The sequence below is a fragment of the Balaenoptera musculus genome, chromosome 19 (assembly GCF_009873245.2).
Source record: "Balaenoptera musculus isolate JJ_BM4_2016_0621 chromosome 19, mBalMus1.pri.v3, whole genome shotgun sequence".
NCBI classification, from domain to species: domain Eukaryota; kingdom Metazoa; phylum Chordata; class Mammalia; order Artiodactyla; family Balaenopteridae; genus Balaenoptera; species Balaenoptera musculus.
This window is the reverse complement of record NC_045803.1, coordinates 33,138,690-33,161,033: the sequence shown is the minus strand read 5'-3', so window position 1 is coordinate 33,161,033 and position 22,344 is coordinate 33,138,690. Positions and strand designations below refer to the sequence as shown.

The following is a 22,344-nucleotide window of genomic DNA, read 5'->3' as shown; positions in this document are numbered from 1 at the left end:
TGTATACTGTGTACTGTATGTGAGCACGTAGAAGGTGCGTGTGCGCCAGGGGTGAGCGCGCACGTGTGCATGGGCGTCTGTGGAGCGTGGGGACACTCAACGGGAAGGTGTGAACAGAGTGGGCGGCCCCACGTGCGAGTGTGAGTCTGTGCGTGTGCGCGCGCGCCACCACCCCCCACCTGGGTCTGAGCCGGTTGCCATGGGAACGCGCCGCGGGCCGGAGTTAATCATTTCCTGTGGAAAGTGTGAGGGAGGGGCCAGAGAGGGGCGGGAGCGGGGCGGGAGCGGGGCGGGAGCGGGGCGGGCCGAGGAGGAGGCGGCGGCGTGGAGCTGCCTCCCACTGGAGGGCCGGGCCGAGCCCCGGGCGCTGCGGCGACGCAGGGATCCTGCCTCCACCAGGCCGGTGAGTCCGGGGCTCGGGCGGGCTGAGGACGGGCTGGGCGCTCGGGTTCCGCCCGGCCTGTCGTTCGGGGTGCCGCGTCCTGGATCCCCCTGCCCGGGCCCGTTGGGGGGCGCAGGGAGGGCCGGGCCCCGGAGACCCGGCCCTGCGCTATCCCGCACCCCCCCTGCGCCGTCCAGCCTGAACCGAGCAGGGCATGGGAGCGGCGTGTCCCCTGGAATCCAAGCAGCCTCGGGACCCCCTTTCCGATTTCAATGGCCCGGGAAAGCCGGACACTGCCGAGGAACCGCGTGCCCGTCAGCGCCGCCCCCTCCCCTGGCAGAGGTCCCTGCATCCGCAGGGCGCCCCTGAAGGCTGCAGTTTCGGGCCCTCCCACCCCGTAGGTCCCCTGGGCAGTTCACTTTCCCCTTCGCAGGGCCGGGATGGGGTGGGCCAGCCCCAGGTTAGGAAGGAGGGCCTGGGCCGGTGCCGTCCTGGGCAGTGGGCGAAATTGAGCCTTTGACAGCGGTAGCCGGGGGGGGGGGGGGGGGGGGGGGGGCGGGGGTGGGGAGCGGGCCCAGCAGGAAGGGCGAGCCAGAAGCCACCTCCTTCAACCCCCTGTTGTGAGTTAGAGCAGAACTCTGGCGCAGTGAAGGGCCTGGTCCTGGCAGATTTTAAAGAGGAAGCTGCATATAAATTGGTACCATTTGTACCTCCGACCCCCCAGCCCCCCCAATACACACATCTGTCTCAAGGTTTGGGGTCGTGGCCACCCCTGGCCTTTCATCTTCTCTGGCTTTCTGTCTGCCTGAGGCTGAGTGAGCACATACACTGGCCCAGGCTGTTGCCCATGCCCTTGATAAAAGTAACCCTCTCCTTGGCCAGAGAGTCATTTGCAAGGAATGCAGTCTCAGAATGGGGCCCTGTATTTGCAGTGACTGGATTTTAGGGACATAGGGTCGTGAGTTCTGCTGTCCTTATGGGCACCAGGGAGCAGAGATTTTGAAATCTGGGTTGACCTGCAAAACCCAGGATGTGTGACTGTGCGGAGGGGAGGTCCAGCCCCTGTCCAACCTCCTTGACATTCTGCCCGCTCTCCCAGGGAGACCAAGCCTCCTGGGCAGCAGTCTCTGGGCAGTTGTCAAGTGTGTCCCCCAATCATTGCAATATCCCTGGTCTGGGGCAAGGGGGCTGTAGCTCCACCACCCTGGCCTAAACCCAGAGAGGCAGGTGCTGGCTCTCCTGCAGCCAGCCCTCTGCATCCACCCACCACTGGATAGAGGTCACTGAAAAAATAAAATTTGGGTATTCTTTGTATATGCCAGTATTGTTCTGAACATTGTATATATGTATTGTCTAAACTTTACACCAACCCTATAAGGTAGAGTTCTCTCCATTTCACAGATGGAGATACTGAGGCACAGAGACAAAGTAATTCTCCCAGGGTCACACATCTAGTAAGTGGCACAGCCGGGTTCTGAACCAGCTTTCGGTCATAACCACTCTACTCGTATGCCCCCATCACCTCGCCCCATGACCTAGGTTTTTGAGTCTCCAGCCTTGGGCTGTTTGAAAGTCCTTGATACTTTTGACCTTCACACCCCTCAGGCTGCTAAATTCAGCTGCTTTTTCCTCTTCAGGATCTTGCACACACCCTTCCCCTTTCTTCCTGATATCTTCCTGACTGCCTCCTAACTTCCCTTCCTGAAACCAATGAAATATTGTCTCCTTCTGTCCCTGCCCCCTCAGACTTAGCTGATCCCCTTTAAAAGTCTTCTCCCTCAACTGTGACATTGACCTTCAGTGTCCTCCGCCATCTTACCTTCCCAGCGGCTTGGCATGCAGGTGGAGCCTGTCTCACTCCCTCCTCATCCCTTGGGCAGCTGAGCCTCAGGGTTGCTGTGCGCCCAGCTCCGTGCCAAGCAGCCTGGAGAAGGGGACAGCTGGCTGCTCCTCCTGGTTCCTTCCATTCCACACTGGTCCACCTCCATTTCCTCAGCGGAGCTGCCCACATATTGGATTAGCCTCCACCCCGCCCTTTGGCTAGCAGTCCTGCCCCCTCCCAGGGAGACTGCACCCAGGAGCCTCCTCCTCCAAGTTGTCTTCCTTAGTCCAGGAAGGCAGAGACCGTGACTCCCTAGTCAGGAGCCTGGCATTCTTCCAGGGCTCAGCTCTGCGAACATCGGTCGCCAGATGTTCAGGCCACCCATCCTTGCACTCTTCTCTTGCCTCTCGATGCTTCAGTCATTCCTGTCCCTCTGTCGACCCAGCATGTGCAAATCTCTCCTATTCTAAATACCACATCCTCTCCTTCCCATCCTAGCCAGCTTCTCCAAAGTGAAGGAAGTGGCAGCTTCCTCTAGCCCCCATCCCCCTTGGGCCTTCCCACATCTGCCCTCTGCCCTGCTCCACTGACCTTTCTTCCAGTTTGACCTCTCCGTGGCATGGTTCCCTGGGAACTGACCATCCTCTCCTTCCCACTCACTCTCCGGTCACCTCTGAGGACTCTGCACCTGCCTGGTGCTCCTGCCACCTCTGACCTTCCTTCTCCAGCTTTTCTTCCCACTTGGAGTGAGCTCCATCCTTCTTGGTTGCCTCTCATCTTGCACCACCTTTGGTGATTGCATTCTCACCTGTGCCACAGTGACCCCCATCAGCCACCCAGTTCTGTGTCTCCATCTCCAGCCCTGCTCTCTTCCAAGCTTAAGTTCGAGCTTTTGTGTGCATTCATTTCCGGGCATTCACCCAAAAGCCATCACCAGGTGTTTGGTGTGGATGTAGCTTTGCTCCAGGCTGGGTGCTGTGGGACCCACCCTGGGGAGCCATAGAGGGTCAGGGGAGATGGACACTGTTCAAACAGATATCTTTACTGCCTGGTAGAGAGTGGTCAGTGCAGTGAGGGTTGGGGAAAGTGGCCTACAGCCCAGGTGGCGCCATTAGGAAGTCCTTGGGTGCCTCCAACTCCATTTTAAAACCAAAAGCAAACTCCACATTGCCCCTCTGAGCTGACTTGGCTTCTTCTGTAAATGGCATCACTTGTTGTCTGAGTCTGGGACCACAGCTTGGTGTCACCTTAAATGCCCTCAGAGCTGCTTTGCACACAATAGGTACTCAATAAAGACTTGTGCAGTAAATGAAGTCTGTTCTGTTCATTTGCTCTGTTCATAAGGGCCCCATGGGGCTTTCTACCCAGACCAGTGTTCCCCATATCCACCCCCATTCTCCATACCACCTGGTGCCTCCCTGCATCCTGTTTTGATTGTGGAGGTTTGTTGAAGTGTTTACCTCCCTCCTGACAGGGAGCTTTGAGGCCATGTCTCTCCTGATCAAAGAGGACCCCTGGCAGGTGCCTGGCACACAGCAGGTACTGGGTAAATAATTATTAAATGAGGAATGAATGAATCTTTGTATTTCAAATCCCAGCTCGGTGTCTGCCAGTTGTAGGTACAGTGTGAAGGCTAGTTGAATACAGGAATGAGCTGATTTTAAGAGAATTTGATATATGTAAGCCTGACGTCACGGCCACAGTCAAGGCCCCTTCTGAATAGATTCATGGAGACGCTGTTGACTGGTGCTTCCTCAATGTGGGGCTGTGACCTGTCTTTATGCTGCCAGGCTCAGAGTGGAGGGGCTGAGATGTGGGGTCTCCACATTGTGCTGCAGACACACCTGACGGGCTCCCTGCCCAGTTCTGAGCCTCCCTTCTCCTTAACTAGTACCCTGAAATGGTGATAGGCTCTGTTTCAGCCCGTGAGCCCGGGGGCTCCTTGGGGGACATTCGAGTTGGGGCTCTGGGTAACAGGTGACCCAGTTCAGCGGACCCTTCCAGATGGTGGGCTCCGATCAGCTTGGGATGGGGGCGGAGGGTGCCGGCTAGCGGGCTTCAATCTCACTTTCTTGCTCTCTCCGCAGGCTGCCCGACGCCCGGAGGAGGCTGCTGAGCCCCGCCGGGCCATGGTCCCGTCTCGCAGGACGTGGAACCTGGGAGCCACGCCCTCGCTGCGCGGCCTGTGGCGAGTGGGCCGGGCCGGGGAGCCCGAGCCGGGGATGGCTCGCCCCGCCCCAGCCAGCCCGGCCGCCCGCCCTTTCCCACACACCGGCCCGGGGAGGTTGAGAACTGGTGAGTCCGCATTTTTAAAATGCCTCTTTATTTCCTTTCCTTCCTCCAGATACCAGCGATGAGATCGGGGTTTCTGGCAAGTTCCTAGGCTCAGTCAGAGCTGTCAGGTAATTACAGGGTACCGGCAGCCCGCGAGCCGGGCGTGGAGTCAGGGCGTCAATTTCGCTGGGCGCTCCTGCCCCGCGCCCGTCTGTAAAGAGAAGCCGGGGACGCGAGTTAAACGTTAACGCAGTCTGTAGCGCAGGGGGAGAACGCCGCGGACAGCCACGCGCTCCCTGGCCCGGCCAGGTGGCTGTGGCTCTGTGATCCGCCTGTCCTTGGCGGCGGAGCGCTCGTGGTCTTGCTCCGGTTTCTGCCCGCGGCCGGTAAACAAGGTAGGTGAACTGCTGCCCGGTGCCCTGCGCGGAGCTGACACTTGATTCCGCCAGGGCTCGCCCGCGGATGGCGAGGAGTGGACGGAGGCTGCTCCGGAGCGTGGCCTGGCAGGGAGTGGTTGCCATGCCCTCCTTTTAGGTGCCATCCAAGGCGGCCCCGACAGCAGGTGGGCAGTGAGGGAGTCCCCGAGTCGGGGCCCCCGCTGTGCCCCTGGGGGAGCTGTCAACACCAGCTCTCCTTTCTGGGTCACGTCCCCTGGTGCCTCCAGCGTCAAGAAGTGGGCAGCTCCTCTGATTCCCGGTGGGAGCTAGATCGTCAGGACCGGGGAGCTGCCCCATGACTGTCTGCCAGCCTTGGCTTGGGTAGGTTGTCCTGTAAATGTGGGGACAGGGGGGGATCTTCAGACAAGGTGCCTTAAGGGTTTGCTGTCTGACTGCTCCTGACCTACGGGGAGATGGCTGAAGATTGCCAGCCTGTCTGAGCTGGCAGAGTCCTTCCAGGACATCGGGTCCAAGCCCCTCTATGTACAGAAGGGAAAACTGAGGCCCAGAGAGGGCACATAGCAGACTCCAGTTCCCTCTCTCTCATCACACTTGTGCCAGAGCGCTGCCCTCCAAAGTCTTTCTGCAGGGGACAGTGAGGCTGGGGGTGACCCTGGAGGCCGCCGGGGAAAGCTTGGGCTTTTGGATCAGGTAGCCCCAGTTGTCTGGAAGGGGCTGAAGATGGTCTCTACCCAACAAGGTTGTCCAAAGGATTAAAGATGAATGAACAGTATTGCTTTTATGGTTAAAAAAAAAAAAAAAAGAAAGAAAGCAAGGATTGAAAAAAACAAAAACATGTTCTCTTGGAAAACTAAAAACCAAAAACACAGAAAAGTATAAGAAGGAAAATGAGAATCACCTATAAGCCTTGTCACTAAACATTTTATATAGTTCCTTCTAGTCTTATGTGTGTGTGTATTGGTCTCTTAAATTAGTATTATGAGGATTATATGACCATACAGACTTTTATCTACTTTTAAAATTTAAGACAAAGGTCCAGTGAAATCGTATGCGTGAAATGCTAAGCGTGGTGCCTGCCACTGGGTAGAGCCTCAGCCAGTGTGGACGTCCCTGGGCCCCTCTACCCCCACCCCCCTCTTATTGTTGCCTTGAGAAGGGTAGGCAAGCAGAGGGTGGGTTAGCACATGGGATTGGAATACTGGCTCTGTGTGACCCTGGGCACATTATTAACCCTTCTGGGTCTCCGGTTCCTACCTCTCAGGGTTGTTGTGAGGAGCTGATGGCCTGCATTGCTGGCTACCTTCAGTGTGAGCACTTTACATGTGTCGCCCTGTTTAATCCTCATCACAGGACTGAGCTTGGTTCCTTATGCCCATTGTAGTGACGAGGAAACTGAGGATCAAGAAGGGCAATAAGGCCTGGAAAGCACTTGGCCCAGTGCTGGCATTCAGGATGTGATTGCCCCCCAGGGTGGGAGCTCTGCAGCTTGCCCTGTGAGGCGAATCCCCTCTCCCGTCCCGTCTGGTCCCACAGGCTGTGGTGGTGGTGGGTCAAGGGAGGGGTGGATGGGGTGTCGCTGCTGCAGCCCTCTCCCCCCATCCGGTGAGGGAGGCAGTGTGTCAGAGGCTTGAGAGGATGTGCTTTAACTGGTCCTGAGTGTGTTTTTGGAGGCTACAGGGACCACGCCACCCAGCGTGGGGTTGGTCTTTATGAAGGCAGGGGAGAAATTGCCACCTAGAGGCAGCCTCGGTAATGAGGCCGCGGCCCCAGGGTGCACCTCCTGTGAAGATTAGCGCAGCCAGGGTGGCATCGGCTTCCTTCTGCTGCTGTCTGTAGAGGGTGTTCGTGGGCAGGTGCCAGCCCTAACGCCACCGTGGAGGGAGGGGAGCCCGCCACCTCCCGCGGGGTCTTGGGCGACTTCTTGCAGAGGATCCCAGGGCGGCTTGTGATTAGGAAGGAGCGCAGCCCCCGCCGAGTGCCAGGCTTTCCCTCTGTGTAGGGCAGGCACGTGAGGGCGTGTGAGTCCCTCCTGGCAGCACCTGGGCTGCCTGGAGTGTGTGAAAGGGGAGCTCAGCCACGGCCCTGGCCAGTGGTCCCCGGCCAGCAGTCTCCGGCCAGCGTCAAGCATCTCACCTGTCTCCTCTGTCCTGGGACAGGGCGTGGAAGAGACAGCCCAGCTGGCGGCGACGAGGACTCCAGCACCCGAAGTGCAGCTCGCCCGGCCCTGGCTCAGTGCCGAGCCCTCAGCGTGGACTGGGCGAGCCCCGGGAGCCCTCACAGGCTCTACCTGACCCTGCAGGTGAGCCCTGGGGCGGTCAGAAATGCCAGGGCTCGAGCTGGGCCAGTGTGCCGTGGCCCTCTGAGCTCCAGCAGCTTCCTTCTCCGGGGAGGGAAGCAGGGAGGGAGAGCTGGGGACCTGCCTTCTGCCTCTTGCCAAGCTCCTCATGGCACATCCACCCTGAGCCTGCCTGAATGGGGCAATTTGCTTATTAGGTTAGCTCGGGGGAAATCTCACAGGCGATGACAGCAGCTTTTCAGCCACGCCCCGGCTGAAGTGTTAAAGTGGGAACTGTGGGGCCTTCAGTGAGGAGCTATTAGGAAGATGGGCAGGTTTTTAGGGGAGCTGTTTATTCCCACTGGGGCATATGAGTCCATGGGGCAATACGTATTTACATTTCCTCGTTTAAAGTGAGAACCTAAAGCTAGACAGAGGACTTTGCCAAAACTTGGGTTCTTTTCTCTTGCAGTTATCACTGCAAGTCAGTTATCATGTGACTTTCAAAAGACAAAGTTTACATATATATATGTGTAGTATTTGGTTGTAGAATTAATACATCATGATAGCAATAATAATAGCTACTCTTCATTGAACACTGACTTTGTACCGGGCTTTGTGGCATGTATTGTATGTCTCACATCAGTCACACAGTTACTGTTTTATGTGAGTTTTATGGATGAAGTAAGGGAGGCTCAGAGAGGTTAAGTAACTTGCTACTGGTCACACAGCAAGTTGGGATCTGAACATGATGAGCTTTATAACACATGGTGTAAAGAATTCACACGTGGCAGGAATATAATATCTAGAAATTGAATGTCTCCTGTGGTCCTGTATCTTTGAGAAATCCACTATTAAGAGTTTGGTGTTTATCTTTCCTGTACAACCACTTGATTGGATTTATACAATTTTTATTCTTTACTTTTACCTTCTGTTCTGTGACTAGCTCTTTCCCTCAACAGTAAGTCTTGGTTATTTCTTCATGCCTGTCAATATATAGAGAACTACCTCATTCTTTTAAACTGCTGCATAATATTCTACTTCAGGGTTTCTCTAACCGATTCTCTGTATTGTTTCTGACTGCAAAGAGATCCTTAAACAAATACCAATGCATTCATGCAGCTATAGCTTGAGCAATTTCAGGATAACACAGGCTCTGCAATTTTTAAATGGATGCATTTGTTAACAGATGTTTATGAAGTGCCTACTCTGTTAGGTGCCAGCACACAGCAAAGAAGAGAAATAGACCCAGCAGTCTAGCAGAGAGGCCAGGAGTAATCAAATGATCACAAATGTATGCGCAAACATTGACATAGTGGCCGAGGATGAAGGACCAGAGTTATCTGGGGGTGTTGCCAAGGCCCCTCCCCCCAAGAAAGATTGTGCATGAGAGGGCCACCTTGAAGGGACACATGCAGATGGAGGGCAGGAGGGGCTGTGGGAAATATGTGCCCTTTGTGTTTGTCCTCCCTCGTGTGGCCCCAAGCCGGGTCTGAACATGGACCCCTTGTTTGTTGCTTCAGGGACAATCTTGGGCTTCTGGGTTTTTGTCAGCCCTTCTTATGTGGTTCATCTGAAAATGGAACCGAATGGTCCTTCTTTTATCTATAAGGTCTGCGAGAAAAGCCTGTTGCAGGGACAGTTAAAGAAACTGTTTTTATGTTAAAGAAACCATTTTTTATGACTTGAGCCATTGGTAGTTAAATCAGGAGGTGGTCAGAAACCAGCAGCCTTGAGTTGGGCGGAGGCTCTGTTCTTGCATTTTGATTATGGGGTGTTGGGCTGTGGTTGCCGCTGAGTGCTGGGGTCAGCAGGTCTGCTGAGGATCTAAGAAGCTCCCGCCAGCAACCAGTCTCCACAGTTGTGTCCTGGGCCGTTGAAGCTTCATTCTGTTTATAGGGGCTTCAAGGTGGGCGGCGGATGTGGGGCCCAAGTAGGGATCCAGACACAGTGAGGGGACCCAGAGGGTCCCCTGCCAGCTTCTCAAGCAGTTACAACCTGAGTCGCTCCCTTTCGAGGCTGCAGAAATTCCCAACCCCCCTGGGGGCCTGTCTGCCCATCCTGTGGCTTGGCCAACAGGCCAGAAATAGTGTAACCTTTGCTCTGGGCGGCAAATGGAAACTTCCAGCTGCCCCCGTTGCCGCCACCAATGACAAAGCTGCTCGTGCTGGTGTGGCAGTTGGTCACAGGGTGGGGACAAAATTAAGTCGCGGGAATTTTCCTAAATACGAGAGACTGCTCACCACCCTCCCTTCTCAAGTAGAAAGTGGAGTTGCTGTTTTAAGAATGAGGAAATGAAACTCCAGGGAAGGTAAGTAACTTGCCCACAGTCACACAGCTCACCTGAGCCAGGCTTCACACCCAGGCCTTTCCGGACCCAGGCTCTGAACATTTTTTAAACATAACATTTGTCTTTTTGTTTTGAATAAGGTGGGCACAAAGACATACACAAAAGTGTCTGTAATCTGCCTTGCCAGATAACTTCTGTTATCAAAGATAACAAAACAGAACACCATAGATGCTTACAAGGTTAAAAATGCAAATGCCAAAAAGATTCAAAATGGAAGGTAAAGGCTTTCTTTTCTTCCCACTCTCTCTCGGTTAAGTTTCTTTTGCTCTCCCCCAAAGTTTAAATGATGCATATTTCTCCTCTTAGCCCCTGCACCATCACCCGACCTCTCAGAGAAAACCAGTGTATATTTCCCCAGATTTTTATTTTGGAGGCCTCTTTTATTTCCATTATCCTTAAATGGAATCGCACTTTACATGTGGTTCTGCTGCTTGCCTTGGACGTCTTTCTGTGTGAGTTGCAGGTGGTTTTCTCTGCGTGAAAGACTCTTTCTGCCTCTCCCCTCCATCTCCCCACCAGTTCACTGGTCTGTTCTACCTCAGCCTTCTTTGCCTTGGCTCCTCCTTGACCTAGAGACAGGGTCCTGCGGTCCTGGATAGCCATGCCGGGGGGTGGGCCATGGCCTTCCCCTGCTCATATGGACCCGTGTGCCCCCTCCTTGGCAGTCCCAGGCTGGTGCCGTCTGAAGGTGAGGGCAGCTGACATCATGGTGGGGGGGGGGGGGGGCCGCGGGCATCGCCCTGAGACTGCCGTGTGCCTGGTGGGGCTGGACAAGCCTGTGAATGTTGGGCCGGTGCACCTGAGCGATCAGACCACTGCAGTGGTGACTCGGGGCTCACAGGTCAGCCGAGTGAGCTTCACCTGAGGGTTCCTAAGTGCCCAGGAGACTTGTTTGCTGGTACAGAGGGCTGGCTGCTGATGGGGGCCAGGAGAACGCATTGCCCCCTCTCGCTGTGAGATCTGGGCATGCTTTCTTCCAGACTCCGGGCCTCGTAGTCCCCACCCACACTGTGAGGGATGGGCTGGCCGGGTCTGAGGTCCTCACCAGCTCCGGGAGCGCACCGTCCTCAGGCTCGAGGTGGGTCCCCTCCCCGCTGCAGTCCTCCCCCCTTCACGTGAGGATTCTGGTTGTGTCTTGGCAGCAGGCCCTGCGGGACAAGGGGTGCGAGAGCAAGAGTCAGGGGGCGAAAGAAGAGAAACTCCTGAAGAGGCAGGCGCCGGCCCCCAGGCGGGGCCGGGAGGCCCAAGAAGCTGGTGGCACCATGAATGTAGAGAAAACAGGTAAAGGAAGTCTGCCCGCTGACCCGGCAGAGCCCGGGCTAAAGCCGGTGTCGGAAGGGAGGCTCTTGTCCCAGACACCGTCCTCCTCCCCTGGAGGTGGCCGCCTGGACGTGGAACTCAGAGACTGCAGCCTGCCCATCCCCACTCCAGGGGCACCCTCCTCCCGGTGCCGCTGTGCGCCACCGATGATAAGCAGCTTTGGCCGGCATGGGCTGGGGTTGAATTTCCCCGCTTTTTGTCTTTTCCCCAGCACCTGTCAAAAGCAGGGTGAAGGTGGCAGCCTCAAAGACGCCACCTCCTGCAGAGAGAGGCCTGACCCCCTCCTTTTGTCTCCGTGGGTCCATCAGGGACTCAGAGGTCCCTAGGACAGGGCTTCGCTCTGCTGCGTTGAGGCTGGGAAGGAGGAGCTGGTGGCTCCACTCTTCTCCGGCAAGGCTGGCAAGGTTCTGGAAGAGGCTGTGTGCCCCCTTTGTGGGGCTCCCCAGCAAGAACCCAGAGCCCAGCCGTTACCGGGAAAGTGCATCCTCAAGGAGCCCGAGGGGAGGGCCAAGAGCGAGGGGGGGAAAGGAGCTGGCCTTTCTCTCGTTTGCCTCTTCCTGTCAGAGGTTGATTTGCGTGTCTGAACTTGCGAGGTGGAAGGAACCACTCCCTTCTCTGAGGTTGATCCAGAGCCGCCTTCACCCGTGGGCCCGGCACTGATTCGGGGGCAGGTGTCGGGGTCTGGCTGGGGTGTGGAAGGGGGGGGCATCATCCCTCCAGTCTGGGGGGCTGACTCTTTTCAGCGGGTCCGGGACTGGGACCCCCAAGCCTGAGTGTCCTTGAGGGGCTGTGTCCAGGCAGGATCTCGGAGAAAAACACTGTCTTCTGAAAACTCGGACTGACAGCTGACCTACTCTGAGGGTGCAGAGGTCCCTCAGTCCCCGCCCTTAGGTGCCCCTTTGATCTCACCTCTTCCTCCTCTGCTGTTGTCCCTTAGCTTCCTCTAGGTCTTTTCTCGCCCAGCAAGCGCTCTCCGGGCCCCTCTTGGCTCCCTTGACACACGGGCACTGTGCCCAGGTCAGGGTGAACTCCCCTGGCTGTGGGCTCTGAGGGTGAGATGAGCAGTGTCCCGGGCAAGAAGGGCTCTTCCACGTCCTGCTGGGTGACACTCACTCACACCTGCGCATCCCTCGTGGGTTCCAGGCTCTTGCCCAAGGTTGCCTCTGGATAAGGACCATTGTCCCCATTTTACAAAGGAAGCCCCTGAGGGGCCCTCCCACACGTCTCTGAAGTGGCAGAACCAGCTCTTGGACCTGGAGTCAAGAGCACTTCCTGCCACACCACGGCAGTCTGCAGAGGGCAGAGGGTTGTGCTGGTCACATGCTGCCCATGGCAGCCCCGTGTGCAGGCCTGGAAGCATCCGTCTGAGCTCGCTCTCTCTAGAACAGATAGCAGAAGCTTGGCCAACTGTGTGTGACATGCATGCTGTGTCACGTGCAGGCCGCACGGCCAGGGCTCCTAGCCAGCCAGCGATGGCCCCTGTTCCAGCTTTCCAGAGGGCCTCGAGTCGGAGCCGTCCCTCAGGGTTGGGAGGAAGGGAAAAGGCAGTCTGTGTGTGCGTGGCCTGCTCCCTTTAGAGTGAGAGCGGCTTCTCACTGTCTACCTCTCCTGGGCCCAGTGCTGAGATGTCCTGCCCAGCCTGGAATCAGCTCCATCTGCGCTCCCCGCTCCAGCCCAGTCCAAAAGCCAAGCTGCAGTTTTGGCTTCTGTGCTGTCTCAACTTGCCAGCTCCCTGTGGGTTGAAGCTGGGCTGTGTGACTTCAGGTGCAGGTGGCTTTGTTTCCAGAGTCTGGGATCCCCCCGCCACCCAGTCCTGCCCACACAGTGTGGCGGAGCCCGGACACCCTGGTGCTCTGAGTTAGGGTGGAGGCTCGCGGCCAGCAGATGCCACTCTTCATGCTTCACCCTTGGACACTTGGCCCTGCCTCTCAGGCTTTGGCCAGGACCCGGACTGGGCTGCCTGAAGATCCGTGCCCTTCCAGCCTCTCCTCTGCCCCACTGCCCCACCTCCTTGCCCGTTCGCCACCTGCAGAGACTGTGGCCATTCTTGGGGCCATCAAAGCAAGCTGTGACAAGCATGCCAGGCCCCATTAGCAGGTCACAGGCCTTGACTGTGTGTCTCTGTCCTTCCATCTGTCTGTCTGTGTCTCTTCTGCTCTCGGTGACAGGACGGTGGAAGGCTGAGGCGCCACCCACCCCTGTGTTTGTCCCTTCCTCCTGCCTGTGAGGTCCCTGTGCTCAATCCCGCAGGGGTCCGCCTGGGAGCGCGCCTGGCTGTGTTCCTGCCCACGTGCTGTGTCTGTCCCCGTGTCCCGGTCTGTCTGTCCCTTGCACACGCACACCTCCACTTGCTCCCTCTCCGTGTGCGGGTAACCACTCCCTGCGGAAGGCAGGGGGCAGGCTGGGGAGCCCCCGCCTCTCTTCCGTACTCTAGAGAGGGTTTGGGGTTTAAAGAAATCATGTTCCACCAAGGATAGTGTTTTCTGGGGAGAGAACAGCTGTTGCTAGAGCTATGTCTTTCTCAGCTGCAAGTCCATGCAGGCTGGCCATGGAGAGGGTATTGCTCATCAGACCTAGAACACAGGCTTTGGGGGAATAATCAGTGGAAGCTGCTTTCCTAAGTCCTGGTCTAGGCAGTTCCATCCCGCAGAAGCTGCCTGCTGAAGTGGCTTCCTCCGAGGCAGGCCCCGGAGGCCCCCGGCTAACCCATGCTGCTGCCCCCAGCCCTTGCCCGGCTCCCTCGTCCCCTCTGCTTGCATCCCCTCCCCTCCCCTCCCCTGCCATGACGGGCCCCCTCTCCTCGGCCAGGCTGGGGCCTCTGCTGCCCTGCTGATCGGCGGCTACTTTGCTCATAGGTGGGCGGCTCTTTGGCAGCGGGAGGTGCTCGAGCCTGTCGGGGCCGCCAGGTGCGGCCCCCGTGGTACATAGGATGGTGGAGGCCATGTCCCAGCTGCAGGAGGAGAAAGCCCAGCTACAGGAGGAGCTGGTGGCCCTACGGGAGAGGCTGGCTGTCTGCGACAGTGATCAGCAAGCCACACCCACCCAGCTGCACAATCAGGTACCTGGGGAGGATGGGACGGGCTGAGGCCGCTGCCCACCGTGGAGCAGGTCGGAGGACATCGCCCAGGGCACCCGGAACCCACCAGACCACCAGCATAATGGACAGATGGGGTCTCCTCTCCTGGCTTGGGAGTGCACAAGAGGGCGAGGTGGCGAGAATCAGAGGCCTGGGCCTCCCATCCTGGCCATCCATGTGCCCCATTCCTTGTGGTTACCAGGGGCCAGGACCTACCTCTCCAGAAGTGACAGGCAGCATGTGTAGGCATGAGCGGAGCAGGAAAGCACAGGGACGTTCCCGTCCCGAGGCCAGTGCTGAGTCCACTCCATCTTCCAAGGTGCCCTGGCTTGGGCAGCCCAGGTGGACCAAACTCATTGCAGAGGTCACCCCACGGAAAACTGGCAGGAAATGAGAGGCTGGCGTGTGTGCAAGTGAGAGAAGGGAGCTCTCAAATCTCTGGAAGCCCTAGAAAGTGAAGGTTCTAGGGCTTCTCCTTTGTTGGCTAGCCAGGAGGACGCTGGGGACTCCACAGTCCCTGTGGGCTAACCCCTAGCCCTCCTCCACATGCCTGGCTGATTCACCCTCCTTCCCATTACCACCTAGGCCCCGAGGCCCCTTTCCTGGGGCTCAGCTCCCCACTCTTAATTGTCCGTGTCTGTCTCTCGTGCCTGTGTCTGACCCTCCCCACTTCCCCAAGGTCCCCAGCCCTGCCTCCAAACCATCCCCACATTGGAGCCCGTGCCTGAGCTCCTGGGCCTGAGCTCTCTCTGGAAAGCCCTGCCTTCGGTTGGGTCAGTTTCTTTCTCTGTGATTGCCCAGCATGTGGACCTTCTACTCGAGGGAACATCACTGAATACCGTGCCTTGTTCTCAGTTCCAGGGGCAGCAGATTATTATTTTCATGCACTTTTAAAATGCAGCATTTCTCCAGCTTACAAGTGTGTCCTCCAGAACTCTGTCCTGACCACCTGTCCTTGGCTGAGTTGGGTGGGCCTCCTTGGGGCATCCCTAGTGCCCTGTGTCTCCCTCTTGTACAGTGACCCTACTGTTTGCTGCCTCTGGGCCTGTCTGCCCCACTAATGGGAGCTCCTCATGGCAGGTGTGACGCACCAGCTTTGTATCACTGTTGCCTCCTGCGGTGCCCGCCTGTCTTTCTGCCTCAGATGTCTGCTGAGTGCCTGGTATGTATAGGCACCCGGCTGAGCAGTGGGGATGCCCAGGTGGACAGGCACGCCCTGGCCTGTGGAGGCTGCAGTCTAGGGGAGGACAGACGTTTGTTACATGCACTTATGAAAGTTGGAAGAGTAACAAGGGCTCTGCAGGCGGGTACACACACAGGGAATGAGGGTTTCTACCACGCGCCTTTGTCGGGGAGATCAGGACCTGTAGGGGAGGTCGGGGGCAGCCTCCCTGAGAAAGCGGCTCTGGAGCTGAGGTCTGGCACAGAGCAGGGGAAGTGCATTCATTCTGAGCTGAGGGAACAGTCAGTGCAAAGGGACCGTGGCAGGGGGAGCAGGATGAGTATCAGGGCGAACCAAGGCTTGTGTAGCTGGAACGTGGCATGAGGTGCTGCCCCATGGGGCTGTGGGGCTGGTCTAGGGCCCTCCCTGCAGGACACATGTCTGACCTGTGGCAAGAGGTCTTCCTTCCCTGACTTTCCTTGGTTTAGTTTGTCCGGGCACTTCACTTTTGAAACAAGTTTTGTTTTTTAAAGAACTTGACTGAGATATAATTCACATACCATAAAACTCACCCCTTTAAAGTGTAGAATTTACGGTCTTAAGTATATTGGTGATGAAGCCATCACCACTATCTAATTTTAGAACATTTTTATCACCCTACAAAGACCTGTTGTCACTCCCCATATGCCCCTCCCCCCCAACCCTTGGCAACCACTGCTCTGCTTTTTTTTTGTTCGTTTGTATAGATTTATCTTTTCTGAACGTTGCATATAAATTAAATAACAATATATGGTCTTTTGTGACTTTAAACAAATTTTTAAGAAACATTTTTTCCTTTAATTAGCAAAATTGACTTACTTTTTAGAGGGGAAGTTGCAGGTCAAGCATCTCAGCCTTTTTGGTGTCCTTGAGTGCCAGCTCTCCAGATATGCCTGACCCCTCCCCGCCCCCCAACCCCCACGCCTCTGGATGATTTGGAGAATTCAGAATGGTTCCTGGTCTTTGCTCATATTTTATTCCTGAACTTTCTGACTGCCAGGTCTTTTCTGAAAAATGTCTCAGGAGATGTACCTGAAGCTCCAGGTCTCTGAGCCACTCTTTGGAGAGTCTGACTCTGTAGAGCTGTGGCCAACCACTTGGGCCTAGAGCTGGGTTCAAATCCTGACTTTGGCACTACTCATTAGCTGTGTGACCTTGGACTGGTTAATTACTGCTCTGCAGCTCAGTTTCCTCATCTGTAAAATGGACATAATAACAGTACCTGGTGAGATGACCCAGTATTATTGGTGTCGCCACTGCCACCACCGCCAATCATCGTTACCAGGAATGGTGTTGGATTTGAAATCATGTGAGTAGGGTTCTAGCCCTGGCTGTGCAGCTGTAGCAAGTCACTTCCTCTCTGAGCCTTCATTTACCAGTCTCTACACTGGGTCAAATAGATGTTGCTTCATGGTTATTGGGCAGCTCAATTATGGGACTGGACAGGAAAATGGATGGTAAACTGTAAAGTGCTGTGCCTTGTGAGGTGTCACTTCTGTGTGCTCTGGTCTCCTGTCAGCCTCACTGTGGTTTGACACAGATTGATCTTTCCGGTCTTCTATACGTTGCTCTGCAGGGGTTCCAATCCTAGGTCCAATCCTAGGGTCACCACTTAGTGGTCAGGTGACCTTGAACAAGTTGCCTAACCATGACTTAATCTCTTGGAACCTCAGTTTTTCTTGCTGTAAAATGGCGATAATAATTGTATGTACCTAACAGGATTGGGGGGTTCAAAGTGATGATCTTATGAAGCCCCCCTGCCCCACTGGCAAAGCTGACTCAGCAACTGGGGCTGCCATTGTCCCTGTTGGAACCTGGACTTGTGAGAGCTTCAGGAGTCTTTTCAGGCCTCCCCTTGGATGTGTCAGATGGAGATGTTTATATTTTCTGGGAGCTCACTGTGTGCCTTGTGGGGAGCACTCGGGTCAAAGGTCCTCAGTCCTGGGGCACCCAGCAGCCCCAGGCCACGTGCTGGTGGCCTTGAGCTCCCCTGTCCTCTGTGGATGTCCCTGGAGCAGTGGCCTTCACGCTTCCAAGGCTCCTACCATCGTTACACACACCCAGACTGCACCCCTCCTCCTGTTGCCCCCACACCTCAACATAGAACCTTACATTGTGAGCAGAAACCACAGGCTGGAAGACTACATGTAGCCCTCAAATGCGCCTTGTTTGTTTGACCTGCTTTTTTCTTTTTTTTTTTTTTTAACCACTTTAAAAATTGTGGTAGAATTCACATAACATAAAATTTACCACCTTAAGCATTTTTAAGTGTATAGTTCAGGGTATTAATGTATCACGTAATTGTACAACCGTCACCACCGTCCGTCTCCAGAACTCTTTTCATCCTGCAAAACTGAAACTCTGTCCCCATTGAACACTAACTCTTCATCACCTCAGCTGCTAGCAACCACCATTCTACTGTCTCTATGAATTTAGCTATTCTAGGTATTACACATAAGTGGAATCACAGTATTTGTCTTTCTGTGTCTGGCTTATTTCACTTAGCATAATGCTCTCCAAGTTCATTCATGTTGTTGCAAATGGCAGGATTTCCTTTTTTAAGGCAGACTAACATTCCATTGTATGGCTAGACCACACTTAGCTTATCCATTCATCCATAAATGGACACTTGGGTTGCTCCCACATTTTAGCTGTTATGAATAATACTGCTATGAACATGGGTGTGCAGATATCTCTTTGAGACCCTGCTTTCAATAACTTTGGGTATATGCCCAGAAGTGGAATTCCTGGATCATATGGAAGTTCTATTTAAAATTTTTTGAGGAATCTACCACATTGTTTTCTACACTGGGTGCACCATTTTATATTCTCACTAGTAGGGCACAAAGGTTCCAGTTTCTCCATATCCTTACCAATACTTGTTATTTTCTGAGTTGCCTTTTTTGTTTTTTTAAATAATAGCCATCCTAATGGGTATGGAGTGGTATCTCATTATGGCTTTGATTAGCATTTCCCTAATGATTAGTGATATTGCGCATCTGGGAGTGCTAATTGGCCGTGTGTATATAATCTTTGGAGAAATGTCTGTTCAAGTCCTTTGCCCATTTTGAATTGGGTTCTTATGTTGTTGTTGAGTTGTAGGAGTTCTTTATATATTCTGGATATTAGCCCCTTATCAGATATGTGATTTACAGATAGTTTCTCCCACTCTGTGGGTTGCCTTTACACTCCGTTGACAGTCTTTTGATGCACAAAAATTTTTTTGATGAAGTCCAACTTACCTATTTTTCCTTCTATTGCCTTTACTTTTGACATCAAGAAATCATTGCCAAATCTAATGTTATGAAGCTTTTCCCTTATGTTTTCTTCTAAGAGGTTTATAGTTTTAGCTTATATGTTTCAGTCTTTGATCCATTTTGATCCATTCTTTTGCTTGTGGATATCCAGTTTTCCCAGCACCATTTGTTGAAAAGACTGTCCTTTCCTCATTGAAAATCTTGGCACCACTGTCAAAAATCAATTGACCATATACATGAGGGTTTATAACTGGGCTCTCTCTCCTATTCCATTGGTCCATATGTCCGTCTTTATGCCAGTACCACACTGTTTTGATTACTGTAGCTTTGTAGTAAGTTTTGATATCAGGAAGTACGAGTCCTACAACTTTGTTCTTCTTTTTCAAGATTGTTTTGGCTGTTTGGCTTTTGAGATTTCATATGAATTTTAGGATGGATGCTAATATTTCTGCAAAAAATGTCATTGGGATTTAGATAGAGATTGGATTGAATCTGTAGATTGCTTTGGGCAGTATTGACATCTTAACAATACTGTTTCCAGACTATGAATGCAGGCTGTGTTTCCATTTACTGGTATCATCTTTAACTTCTTACAGCAACATTTTGTAGTTTTCAGTGTACAAGTCTTTTGTCTCCTTGGTTAAGTTTATTCCTACATGTTTTATTCTTTCTGATGCTATTTTAAGCGGAATTACTGTCTTAATTTCCTTTTTGGACTGTTCAGCATTAGTGCGTAGAAACGCAACTGATTTTTATATATTATATCCCACAACTTTGCTGAATTTATTAGTTCCAACTGTCCTGATTGTATGATCAAATTAGTTGCCACCATTTAAATCTTAGTTAAGTTCATATAAAAATCTCAACTTCCTTTTTTTTGTCATAAAATACTGGAAGTTGTGGCACCTCTGGGCTGACATTCCCACATGGCATGCGCTGCCTGGAGCCCATTAGCAGCTCCTGCCTTTGGCAGAAGTGAGCATCCTTCAGCACACCCCAGCCTCCACCACCTCTGCTCCCCCACCCCCTGCCTGACCGCTCTCTCACAGACCCTGCTTCTCCTGGCCCCTCATGCATTCAGCACTCTTTCTACATGTGTTTACTGAGCGCCTACTATATGGCAGGTATCGTTCTAGGCACTGGGGGTCCAGCACTGATACAACAAATATCCCTGTCTTCACGGACTTTCATTCTAGTAATAGACTTATTACATGCTGGGCCTTGTCCTAAGCACTTTACATATGTTACTCATGTAATCTCACTTAATCCTCCAGACCTCCTCAGTGAGGTAGGCTCATTCTACTGCTAAGGAAATGGAGAGGCACGGTGGAGTTGAGACATGTCCAAGGTTGTCTGGCAAGGTAGGGTGATGTCTGTATTAGAAACCCTGGCAGTCTGGCCTGAGAGTCCATGTTCCCAAAGCCCCTTGGTGGCAGAAGGACTCAAATGTGAAAACTCAGCAGTGGAGGCAGGGTGGGATGGATGTAGCCCGTCGGGCCTGGTCAGTGGTCATGCAGGTAGGTAACCCGGAGTCAGGTCTCCCGGGAGGGGGAGTGGGTTGGGGACAGGATGGGGTGCTTCCCGGGGCTGCCCCTCAGGCCTCTGGGCTGCATTTCTTTGGGGCCGTCTGGATCCCAGGCCCTCTCATCTTCCCAGCTCAGCAATGCCTTGGTCTTGCCACTGGGAGAGCCCTCCGTTCCTCAGAAGACAGCCGATGATGGAGGGCCAGGCTTGGTGGGAGGTTGGGGGCTAATCGGCAGGTTGTCTGTGTCGAGAGGAGCAGACAGCTGGGAAAACACAGAGTGGCACAGGGCAGCCGCACCCTCCGCTGAGCCCGCTTCTGCTGGGAGATGTAACTGTGGGTTTGCGTCGAGTCAGCAGAAGGCCCCAGCTCCCTCTCCCTCAAGGGCCCCCCTGCACCAGGCTTGTGGCTCAGTTTCTCAGGATGACTAGGAGCCCGAGCCCGGGGAGGGCTGTGGCACAAACCCAGCCTGGTCCCTTCTCAGCCCTGGGGTCGACCTTGTGCTGTCCGGGGGGCCATCACAGCAGCCGGTCAGAGCCTGCCTGCCCCTCTGGCCTGGCTCTTTGCACTCAGGAGTGAGTGCGCTGCCCCCTCGCCGTCACTTCCGTGCTCACTGAGTGTCTCCGGTGTGCTGGGCACCTCCCGAAGAGCTGATGGAGAAGGTCCCCCCCCACCCCGACCCCTTGCGTACAGATGCAGGCACCGTCGCTGACTCAGAGCTGTACTGGGTGGGTGGAGGGCGCGCCTGCAGGGGCCCCCTCCGCAGAAGGCCCCGCTCTCTGGTCAGGTTCACCCTCAGTTCCCCGTCTCTGCTCCGAGCCCTCCTCCCGTACTTGGTTTTGTCTCCGTCTCCTGCGCTCACTGTTTTCCCTGACCCTGAGAGACTCGCCTGTTCTCCCTCCCAGGCTGGGAGAAGTCTGCTGTCTCCCCTGCAGACCCTCCCGAAGCCGACCCCCCGGGGGTGGAGGGCAAGGGTCCCACTCCTGGGCAGCACGCCTCCTTAGTTCCCAGCCCCCAGGGGAGCTGGCCGGCCGGGGCGCAGGCACCGCGCACCACGGGGCGGTTTGTGCCTGACCGGACACCCTGCGGTGTCAGTGGGCCGTGCTCCTTCGCTGCCCCGAGACTAGCCAGGAGATGATGAGTGCCTGACATGTCTGACAAAAGGGGTCTTTTACAGCCTCTTCCTCATCCCTCCACCCCGCCCCCAGCCTGCCTCATGGGGCAGCCGCCTCCTTTTGGGGCACCCCTCAGAGATTCCAGACAGAGGCCAGGAGCACCCAGCGTTCCGATTGTGACGTAAGAAGAGAACAGGAACTGGGCTGCAGGCAGGTGTCAGGCAGGCATCCTGACTCCCAGGTAAACACTGGGAAACCCCACTTTCACTGCATCGGGTCTGAGTGCCAGTGGCGTTGGGGACAAGCGAGGTCCGAGCCCACCCAGCCTGGTGCCGAGGAAGCAGCCTGTCTGGGGCACCAGCTCCGTGCAAGTGGATCTTCCTGGGGTGATTTCTGAGGGAGGGGAGGCAGGAGGGGGACCCCAACCTTTCAAAAGGAGGTAGATTCCACCTATTTCAGGGTTGGGGGAGTGCAGGAGGAATATATATTCTTTTTTTTTTTTTTTTTTTTAAATACTTATTTATTTATTTATGGCTGTGTTGGGTCTTCGTTTCTGTGCGAGGGCTTTCTCTAGTTGCGGCAAGCGGGGGCCACTCTTCATCGCAGTGCGCGGGCCTCTCACTATCGCGGCCTCTCTTGTCACGGAGCACAGGCTCCAGACGCGCAGGCTCAGTAATTGTGGCCCACGGGCCCAGCTGCTCCGCGGCACGTGGGATCTTCCCAGACCAGGGCTCGAACCCGTGTCCCCTGCATTGGCAGGCAGACTCTCAACCACTGCGCCACCAGGGAAGCCCTATATATTCTTTGAGACTTAAAAATTACTGCAAATCGAAAAGAATTTGTCAAACATCATTCCGTAGTCCAGAGGCCTCTACATTTTTGTATTGCATATGTGATTTTGTTTTTGGATTTTTTCTTTGACTTAATATGTTAAGGAGCTTTTCCCCACATCATTTAAAACTCCTGATAAACATGAGTGTAACGACTACACAGTAGTCTATGAGTGCATATACTGTAATCCACCTAACCATTCCCCTAATGTTGGGCATTCAGGTTATTCCCAATTTCATGACTAAGGAATGAAAGGCTGCCTTATTCAAACTGTCCCTCACTCCCCTCCAGGGCGAAGGAACTGAGGCTCTGTGTACCAGGCTTTTAACAGAAGGGTGTATTGGAGCGGGCAGGGAAGTGGCATGGGCTTTGCTGCCTAGCCTGGTCCATGCCCAGCACATTGCTAGGAAGGAATGTGCTGGTGGAGGTGACAGAGGTGACCTTCTCGGGTTCAGCCCTTAAGTCACCTGCTTGTCCACCAGGAGGCCTTGGTCTCCTTGGGTCTCCCAACCCCTCTCTGG

General features: G+C 54.5%; 1 protein-coding gene across 17 annotated transcripts in view; it reads left to right on the top strand.

Moving 5' to 3' along the window:
- Nucleotides 1-336: 336 nt before the first annotated feature.
- Nucleotides 337-22,344, top strand: part of KIFC3 (kinesin family member C3) — a 36,173-nt gene continuing 14,165 nt past the window's right edge. For 3 of the 17 annotated variants that reach the window (XM_036834288.1, XM_036834286.1, XM_036834287.1), the window contains exons 1-6: nucleotides 352-403; nucleotides 3,679-3,743; nucleotides 4,292-4,499; nucleotides 7,033-7,175; nucleotides 10,644-10,782; nucleotides 13,677-13,879. In XM_036834288.1, the coding sequence (XP_036690183.1) occupies nucleotides 3,693-3,743; nucleotides 4,292-4,499; nucleotides 7,033-7,175; nucleotides 10,644-10,782; nucleotides 13,677-13,879 (744 nt within the window). In that variant the 5' untranslated portion in view covers nucleotides 352-403; nucleotides 3,679-3,692. Of the gene's footprint in view, nucleotides 404-3,678; nucleotides 3,744-4,291; nucleotides 4,500-4,548; nucleotides 4,607-4,626; nucleotides 4,874-7,032; nucleotides 7,176-10,643; nucleotides 10,783-13,676; nucleotides 13,880-22,344 lie in introns of those variants that run through there. The other 14 variants (XM_036834294.1, XM_036834291.1, XM_036834303.1 and 11 more) reach the window with 12 other exon arrangements.